Source organism: Seriola dumerili, unplaced genomic scaffold (genome assembly GCF_002260705.1).
Source record: "Seriola dumerili isolate Sdu_G_001 unplaced genomic scaffold, Sdu_1.0 BDQW01000230.1, whole genome shotgun sequence".
Lineage (NCBI taxonomy): Eukaryota > Metazoa > Chordata > Actinopteri > Carangiformes > Carangidae > Seriola > Seriola dumerili.
The window spans coordinates 104,534-114,167 of NW_019174485.1; the positions used below are offsets into that span (position 1 = coordinate 104,534).

Below are 9,634 nucleotides of genomic sequence, written 5' to 3' on the forward strand. Positions count from 1 at the left end.
GACCTAGGGTGTGAAATGACAACTTGTGATCCAGGGGAATTCTGAAAAACAGGGTCCATCCAGGCGTTTAACATATATATCAAAACTGTATCTGTTAAAGAAGACTTCATTTCAAGTGGAGCAGGATGTGAGATGCTTTATTGGGGTTTGGGGTTGATGCAGCTCTCTGAGCACAGAGAATTTGCCTCCTCTCTCTTAATGTGGCTTCCTTCTGTTTCACATCCCCCACACAAACACACACAAATCCACACTGGTACGCCCCCTCCCCTCCTCAGATGGGCTCCAACGGGCTGAGTGAGGGCTGACGTTGATGGGATGTGGAGGCAAAGTGTGTGAGGGGGAGAGAGGGAGGGAGGGGAGGAGAGAGGGGGAAAGTGTGGAGCAGGGAGCTGACAAACAGAGTCGGTGAGAGAGGGAGAACAAAAATGGAGAGAGCATTTATTATCAGATACGGTCTCTGTGGTCCATATAATTATCTCCTCTTCCTCTACTTCATCTTGAATAACTTTTCATTGGTCACTAGATTACAATGTTCCCGCAACTAAAAATAACAACCAACTGCTTTCCGTCCAATCCTGCCCTCAAACCACCAAGAGTTTTAGGAACAGAGGAGTAAATATTACACCCTCTCCCTCCTCTCCTTCTTGGCCTTCCCTCCTCTTTCCCCTCCATCTCTTCGCCCACCCTCAGCTTCCATCTCTCCTCCAATCCCTCTCTTCCTCGCCCTCGCTGGGTTTCACTTGGAGGATGTGGTGTAGCAGCCGTGTGGGTGCCACTGCATGTCACGGATGCGCCTGATGGACTGCATCTGGGGGCTGCGGGCACCAAACTCGTTGAAATGCCTGAATTCACCCTTCTCCAGCAGGTACTGGCTGCCACGGTAGCCGGGGAACTGGTAACCCACCCAGCTAGGGAGAGACACAGCAAGAGGAGAGAGGAAGGAAAGGGAATTTACATTTTCAAATTAGGGGTGGATAGCAAGGTTGCAGAGGAAATTATAAAAGATGAAGGGGCGAGGGAAAAGATGTCCGATAGAACAGGGAAAATTGATTCTTGGCAGTAAAACACCAGGTTGAAAGATGAGAAACAAACAAATAAAATGTGAGAGAAAGATGCTAGAAAGACAAATTAGGAAGGACAAATATCTAACAAATAAACATCGATCTGTTTGTCATGCTGTCAGCATCAAATCACAGGTGAGTCCCCCTCCCTGCTGCTTGTTTCAGGAAAGGCGGGGTGCTACAAATGAAGTAATCACAGCATTTAAGAGACTGTGTCTGCTGCCTGCCACACCTCTGAGAGACACTCAGCTGCTGACGCCGATGACACCTTTGTCTAGCTGCTGATGAAAAAGCCGCTATTCCTGAACTCGCTCTCCCAGGCACTGAGGGTACTCAGATAGTTGGTGATTATGCTGCTGTTTCTGCAGTTCGAGAATGACATCCCGGATGTGGAAGCTGTCTGACACATGCAGGAAGACTTTTTTTTGACGCAGCTCTTGCAAGAGCAGGGTGTAATATTTGTTGTTGGCACTGTTGAAAAATTAATGAGAGCTGCAAATAGAGGAAGGATTTAAGACAGCTGAGTTTCTGCTCTGTAGACAGGCATAAGAAAACAGAGGCAGGGCTTGATGTTTAAAGGAATAGTTGTTGGGAAAACACATAAGTGCATTTCCCAGAATAATGAACTCTTTCTTCTGGAAAAGCAAGAAAATGCTCGTAGCATATTTCCCACAATACTCACGTTCCACAGCTGACCATGATGCTGCCCACTCTGTCGGTGAAACCGTAGGAAAACAGGCTGGGGACATCGTCATCCATGATCTCCATCTTACGACCCTTGAACTCTCCGACCTCGTACAGGCAGATCTTGTGCTTCTCAGGATCCTGCAAGGTGGTGGAAAGAGATAAAGGAGGGGTGAGCGGTTGAAACACGAGCAAACTACCATCAGGAGTGTGGGAAACATAGATAAATCTTGAGCCGAGTGGGTTTACCATGCGGACGGGCCTGAAGGACAGCAGGTAGTCGTTCTTCTGGCAGTTGCTCCAGGAGTCCCAGCGGGGGTATTCGCCCTTCTCCAGGATGAACATCTCACCACAGAAGTTCATCTGCTCAAAGCCGACGAAGCTGAGGAGGGAAAGAACCAAAACAATGAGGCGAGAGGAGGAGGGCGATGAGATCCAGTGATCATTGTATTGACCTTTAAAGAAGTCCACCAATTTTACATAGAAACATCTGTTTACTCATAACAAGAAGCACTACTCATCCCGTGAGAACAGTTGTATAGCATGTTCAGTAGCTCTGAGGGGAGATTTGAAACGTTCAAAAAAATAACCCTTGAAATGTCATCAAATGTAGGATCCAGTGTTTATGGATTTTCACCAAAGTGAGTGACTGACTGCGTGATCATAATTCCACCATTGGTCAGCCGAATGCCACATGACTGAGTCGGAGTTTAACCATTGGCTGTTGCTCGTTCAAAAATAATTTAATAAAAATAGCTATCTATCATCTATCGGGGGGCGTCTGCAGGTTGCAGTGTTGCCAACTTAGCTCAATTGTCACTGGATTTGGAGACTTTTTTTCAAACAGGACTGGACATAAACCTGGTATATGGGAGGACTGTGCATGGGTGCCAATCAGGGGCTTAGGGCTACATCTCTTGTTTTAATGTGTCTCTTGTATGTGGGCCAATTTTGTGGAAGTGCAATACAAAAAAGAATAAATCTCTGGATGTGACCTTTAATTCACTTTAAGCACAGTATAATAGAGACTTTATCACTGTTATCGTGAAACCTTGAACATTGCTTCAACTCTTAACTTGCTGTGTATCTTTGATTTCTCTTCACAGTCACTGCTGTTTGCTGCTTTGTTATGTCAGTAGTTTAGGTTTGAAGTTCATTCTACTGCTGCACTCTCTGCAAATCATTTGGGATAAAAGCATGAGATAAATGCCTAAAATGCAGAGTGTGAAACGTCAGATAATGGTGAGGTACAACAGCAAAATTACTGCTCTTTGCTCAGACAAGTGTGGGTGCTGGGTACATTTTACTCGCATGTGTGGGTGGGTGTGTATATGCGGTTGTATGTGCACAGGCCACTTACGGTCCACACTCGACACGCAGGGAGCGCACCCTATCCATTCCCATGTCGACCACATTCATGCACTCGCCGGTGATCTCAATACAGCGTCCCTGGAAGTTCTCCTGGTCGTACACGCACATCTGTTGGGGCAAAGAGAATAAGAATGGGAGTGAGAAAGGAGGTCACCGATGTGGTTTCAAAGTCAAGAGCTACACTTGAGAAAAGATGAGATGGAAAGACTGTGGCAGAGGAGAAAGTGTCCAAACAAGAACAAGGGAGTGTAAAATACTGTATGTGTGATGGACTTGAGTGTTTGTGTGATGTACTGTACCTTGTAGGACATCATGCCCATCTCAGACATCTTGTTCTGAGCGGCCTTCCCATCAGTCTGGGAAGCAGACTTGGATTTCTCTCCTCCAGCAGACATGATGACTGAAAAGAAGAGAAGATTTTCAGCTGTCTGTCACATTAAGGGACTGTTGCAAAAAATGCTTGCAGTGGTGCTGGAGGAAGGGGGGGGGGGTTCACGTATTTAAAAAGCAAAGCCATGTCCAGTGTTATATGTTGATATTTTCTTTAGATCCTGGGGAAATTTGCACCATCCTCCCCACAATATCTCAGTGCACACACACAAAAAAAATTTGCACCTTAATGTTAATGGAATAATGATTTACACATAGCGACCAAGTCAGACAAAAGACATGTTATTTTACATCACATGACGAATGACATTTCTCATGTTTTATCAATTCAAATAAGCTTTTACTGGCACAGATGCCAAATCTAAATTACATATTAATTACTATTTAAAATCCCTTGTAATCAATTTGTAATACACTGAAGAAACTCCCGCACAAAAATTTTGATTACCCTCCCCTCAGCAAAAAAGAATAGATATAAACCTCAAACTGCTCTGATCCCCTCTCCCAGCTCTAATACGTTTCATCAACAAAGCTGAATTCAATTCAAATTTAACCAGACAAATTACCATTTTGACATTTGCTTTACACTCATATTCATATTAAGAAAAAAACTTTTCCATCAAAATTCCATCAAAAAAACATCAAGAATAAAATAAATTTCATTTTTTGCAAATCACCAAAATAGTTACAATATACATATAACATAGATATTGACAGCCTTTGGAAGCTTTTTAAGCGCAGTTCGTTTTCAACCAATTATTTAAAAAGGAGAATTTGTTGCAAATTCAATGCTGTATTTGTGGAACCAAACTTGATTTTTAAAGTTATATTTTAGATGTAAGAATTGGTTTTGGCATAATTTGCACTCAGAATAAAACTGTGTTCATTCTGAACAGGCCACACTGCATTTATTTATAACTAATGGATTTGCACTAAAGAAATTCACATTTTACCAGCACTGTTTGACTCCATAGCTTCAGCTTGAACTACAATTGACTTCCTTGGTTGTTATCATTATAAGGTATCACATCAGGTTGCTCTTGCTCTCTGTCTACCTCCCCTTCTGTCTTTTCTGTATGATGTTTGTCCACTGTCTTACCTGTGGCAGTGTGTGCGTAAAGGAGTAGACTCGGGGCTGTGACTGGTGGTCTGTTTGAGTGTGCGCCAGGCCCCTCGCCACTTTTATATGCTGGCGCCCAGAGAGAGGGGATTATAGACACAGAAACAAACTCGCTGAGCTCACAGCCCCCACAGAATAGAAATACCCCCATCATCAAAGAGAGGGAGGGAGGCAGAGAGAGAGAGACAGTGGGGCAGAAAGACATGCCAGGATATATGTTGAAAGAAGAGAAGAATATGAGGAAGAAAATGTGACAAAGTGGAAATCTGAATGTTACACCTTGCTGGACAAAAAAAAACATAATATGAATCCATTAACTAAAAGAGTGAAAAGATAGAACAGCTGGAATAAAGTGAAGTAAAAGTGAGACATTTACCGTTTCTGCACTGGGCTGCTACGTACAAAGTATTTTCTAAGCCCATAATAATGATAGCCTGGCTGACCGGGTTCACATTTAACAGCCTGTCACAAAATTATTCACCCCTATTCCCCTCAGTGCTGTAATCAAGAGGAACTGGGACAAACAATAACAGGAAAAGCAATAAGCTGTGAGAAGCAATAACCTTGCTGTTCCACCTCTGGGTGAGCACAGAGGTTCAGAGTGTGCATGGACAAATGATCTGAATCTCCCTCTTCATCACAGTGGGGGAGAGCTATTAAATTAAAGCCCTCTGCCTTTTTTCTTGAGTGGGTGGGTAAAATATTGTGGTGGGTGTAAGCTGCCATAGGAAAGTCCATGAGATACTTAGTCCAAAGTGCACACAAGGGAGCAAGCGAACCAGTCGGCTGTAGTTCTGAACATGGCCACACAGGTGAGGTCAGATGTCGTCCGACATCAAAGCTTCACGTGCTGGTGAGGAGAGGAAGGAAATAAGAGGAGCAGCTGTGTACCACAGGAGGCCCTGAGGTAAAAATTGAATCTCTTGGATTTCGTCCCTGAGCTTATTAATCCTGCGGTTAGAATTTCAAATCACCACTCAGGTGAGCATCAGTGATGGAGTGAAGGAGTGAAGGGGTGAATCACACACTTCCATCTCAGTGAGAGTGAATGCACAAAAGGAGATGGACGACAGAGGAAATTAACCGAGTACCCTGGGGCACAGCTCAAGATCCTCCAATCACAGCTGGATTCAGTTACTGCAGACAGTCAAGGCCCACCATCCAGAAAGACGTTCAAGTTGGCAAATCCCTTCTCAGAGGAGACAAAAGACAAGGAGTGAGGATACAATGGTGTGGCCTCCAATGTGGAAAATCTTTATTAGTATATTAGCATATATTTCCTTTCTTTTTATGATTGCTTTATTGGCATCTTTCCTTTAGTGAATAGTGACAGTGTATGTACAGTCAGTAAACACGAGGGAAGACAGAGGTAGGGGTAAGACCTGCATATATGACAGTGAAGTTACTAGATTTCACATGGTAACCAGCAGGTCACTAGTACTACACCTTTTTTGTTCATTTGTTTCTGAAATCCCATCACAGGTAATAGAAATTACAAGGTATTTGCAAGGAAAGTGTAAAAAAATATAAATTACCTGAAAAGACAATTATTTTAATTGAATTTATTGAATTTATTGTATTGTATGGTTTTATTTAACTTCTTTCTAACCAGAGAGCCTCTTTTTCAAGATAAACTTTTAAATTAGCATAAAATAGTTCACATAAAGTAATTCACATATAGCACAATAAGACAGGACCCGAACGACATTAAACAAACTATATTCTTGCCAATTTGAAACAATACACCTTATATACACTTTTAGCGACTTTCACTCTGCCTTTTATTTTGTACATAAATATACCTGGAACACACACTGAAAAAATAGCAGGAACACAACTTGATAAATTTATAATGTGGTTCTTCTGTTTTTGTAGGTGATCAGTGGTTTTAGTATGAGCTGCAAAATCCATCGGCCCTTTATATAAAATCTGATCAATCAGTCTAATCTGATAGAAAATAATGATGTAAAGCCAGCAGAAGTCAATGATGTTTTCCACATGCTGTAATAAAACATGTTCTTTAAAAAGCTCTGTGAAATTCATGTGGCAGATGAACAATGGTTTGATTGATCTTTCATCTCACAACTGAGAATAAATAAAACAGTTTATTATAAATAAGATATTTTATTGTTCCTGTTTGGATATTTTCATATTGTTATATTCAGGCCTATATGAGGCATATCTGATCTCTTTTGTTTACATCTGTAATTTTCAGTTGGAGAAATTAACAGAGTGTAGAAATACCAGACAGTCGTCAATACAATAGGACACCACACTATCTGAGCAGAAACAAGTTTAAAGGGTAAAACAACAAACAAAGTTGAAAGTGACTCAAGTCAATTAAAGGTGGCACTGACACTGACTGAAAAAACATGATCTCTCCCTTACATCATTACGTGGATGGACCGTTCACACCAACTATTCACTTGACTAAAAATCCATCCAAAGTTTTAAGAGGAGCTTCCCAAGGGTCACCAAGCAGATAATGATGATGATATGAATGATAATGATGCCCTTTCTGTGATGTATATCCCTGTGAGCATTGTTGCGTAGAAGTCATTCCTCTACCGGAGTGGTTGCTATGTTCTTCATTATAATGCTTAATCAAGTCAATTATATATATATATACATATATATACAATTGACTTGATATATATATATATATAGCTGAGAATCACAAATCACATATTTGCCTCAAAGGGCTTCACAATCTGCACAGCATTCAACACCTGTCCTCTGTATTTAGACCATGTAAGAATGTGAAGTTCATGCATTTCAGTCGTAAAGGAAAGAGTGAGACATCTGCAAACATTAAAAAATAAGGTGTGATAGATGCGATGACAAATGCCAAACCAACACATACACAAGTGTTCACTTTTATCATAATATAAAGTCAGAGCAGTGTCTGTGGAAATTGTGTTGTGGGGAAATGATGGTGGTTGTGTCTTTGGTTTCATTTGACATTGGCACTGCCTTTGTGTGAGTGTGTGAGTGTGTGAGTCTGTGTGACAGTGAACATGTTGAGGGGAACTGGGTACCGGCCTCCTCAGAAGCTCTAGATGAAATGTCAAGGACCAAGATCCAGATAAGGCAAGGGTTTCTGTTGCTGTGGTAACTGGGGCCCAGTGTTTGAAGTGATGGAGGGGGGGAGGGGTTCTGATAAAACAGCATCAGTGCAACAATGTTCTGTGTATGTGACACAAGCAAAGCATCTCAAAATGGTCACAAAGTTATTCCTCGCTTTTCAGTCTGTCTTGGTTTTTTCTTGTATTCTTGCACAAGCAATATTCTTAAATCACTTTTAACTTTACGTCATAACCATATTGTTATTATTAATTTATAGTTATATCATTAATCTAATTTGACTATTCCAATTTCCTCCACTTTTGCGATACACCATTGAAACAGGCTCGCCGGATGGCTGTCCAAATCCACCTCATTCTCTGCCTATAGCCCCGGCCATTGTTGCTCTATACGATGGCACTGCTGACCTATACGAATAGACCAACAACAGCCCCGCATTCACCACCCGCACCTCTGTGGCTGCCCTGTATATGATCTGCTGAGTCGACAGGCCGCATAGGGTTACAAAGACAGCGAGAGAGAGAGAGAGAGAGAGAGAGAGAGAGAGAGAGAGAGAGAGAGAGAGAGCGGCCGGCCAACCGGCGCGCGCACACAAAATTTTTTTTTACGGTGGAGCACACTGGCCGTCCAAACTCTCACCTGCGTCAAGCTGGTCACAGTTAGCTAGAGAAATACCGGAAGTACCTATTCTTCCCTTTACCTTCATAATGAACATTTTGAGATTTGAAAAAAAGTAGTAGCCTAAGGCTGAAATTAAAGCTAATAATTATTGATTAACATCTCTGGAATTTCTTCTGGAAGCATCAGATGCTCCCATTTGAGAAGCTGGAAACATAGAATGTTTGATGTTTTCAACAAAGTAGATCAAATTAAGGCTAAATTAAGGCTTGTTGTAAAATTTAGGCTACTCAACTTTAAAAAAAATAAATAAATAAATAAAAAAATAGTCACTGATCGATTTTCCTGTTGATGAATAATTGATTGAGTGACTTGGCTAATCATTCAGCTGTAGTAGGCCTAAATGAAAAACTGATTGAGGTGACACATTTGCTTACCTGTAATGAAAAGATCAAGTATTACAGCTAAACTTTTTATTAGCTGTGCTTCACGGAGCTGTTAATTTAAGGCCAAAATTAAATACACAAATACCCTTTAAAAAACACATAGGCTTCAAAAAAACACTAATAAATGAAAAACAGATATTAGGGATTATTATATTTTTTATGCCCAAATTAAGACTTTGTATTACTTCAAATAACGTAAACAGCTAATATTGTTCAGTAGAGTTTAATTTTGAAAAAGCTAACCGGAAGTATCATAACTAATCGAGATAACGCTTTACACTTGACAAACTCGCCTCGTTCAACGTCACTAGCATGAAGTGACAGCACGCGCACTCGCGCGAGCACGAAGGCCCAGCGTGGACGCCGGTATAAAACAGAAGAGCCAGGTTGAGACAAAAGTCTACGTCAAGAGGATTTGGTGTGTGAGGGTCCAGAGGAGAGCATCCAGGTAAGAGGAGCGGCAAAAGTAGTGACAGTAAATGTTAGTACGGGATGTATTTACAGGATTAAATGTATTTTAGGTAGTAGCTCGAGTTCACACTGGTTGCATGAGAAGTTGAATGACAAAGTCCGAATTCATATTACAGCGAATGGAAACTGTTTAGCATCAGTTAAAGTTCATATTAATGAAAGAAATTAGTTTGTTCTTATGGCTTGAATGTGAATTTGTCCTGTCTTTGTTACTTTTTACTGTTTAAGCATCTTCTCTGATCCATGACCCCTGTTCTCCCCTCTTTTCCTCTCTACCATAGAAATGAATAGAGTAACTAAAAGTCACGTGACCCCACCCATGTATTTCCCTAGCATGTGTACAGCCCCTTTCTTTAAGGTGAGTTCACACACACACACACACACACATA

The 9,634-nt window shown here is 41.3% G+C and overlaps 2 protein-coding genes across 2 annotated transcripts in view; one reads left to right on the forward strand and one right to left on the reverse strand.

Moving 5' to 3' along the window:
• Positions 1-736: 736 nt before the first annotated feature.
• Positions 737-3,511, reverse strand: LOC111229315 (beta-crystallin B1-like). The gene is made up of 5 exons (XM_022755597.1): positions 3,416-3,511; positions 3,106-3,224; positions 1,995-2,127; positions 1,744-1,886; positions 737-908 (listed from the first exon to the last, which is right to left on the reverse strand). Exons 1-5 carry the CDS (start codon positions 3,509-3,511, stop codon positions 737-739), a joined length of 663 nt encoding a protein of 220 aa, XP_022611318.1.
• A 5,619-nt stretch (positions 3,512-9,130) lies between these two features.
• LOC111229219 (beta-crystallin A1-like) overlaps positions 9,131-9,634 on the forward strand; it is an 8,302-nt gene continuing 7,798 nt past the window's right edge. The window contains exons 1-2 of the mRNA XM_022755447.1: positions 9,131-9,222; positions 9,527-9,603. Coding sequence (XP_022611168.1) covers positions 9,529-9,603 — 75 coding nt within the window. The 5' untranslated portion in view covers positions 9,131-9,222; positions 9,527-9,528. The remainder of the gene's footprint in view (positions 9,223-9,526; positions 9,604-9,634) is intronic.

Excerpts from the sequence above, each read along its gene's own strand:
- LOC111229315 (XM_022755597.1), bottom strand. The coding sequence starts at position 3,511 with ATGTCTGCTGGAGGAGAGAAATCCAAGTCTGCTTCCCAGACTGATGGG. Across the intron at positions 3,225-3,415 it reads TGGGCATGATGTCCTACAAG|ATGTGCGTGTACGACCAGGA; the intron begins GTACAGTACATC and ends TTGCCCCAACAG. Across the intron at positions 2,128-3,105 it reads CTGCGTGTCGAGTGTGGACC|CTTCGTCGGCTTTGAGCAGA; the intron begins GTAAGTGGCCTG and ends TTCCCTCCTCAG.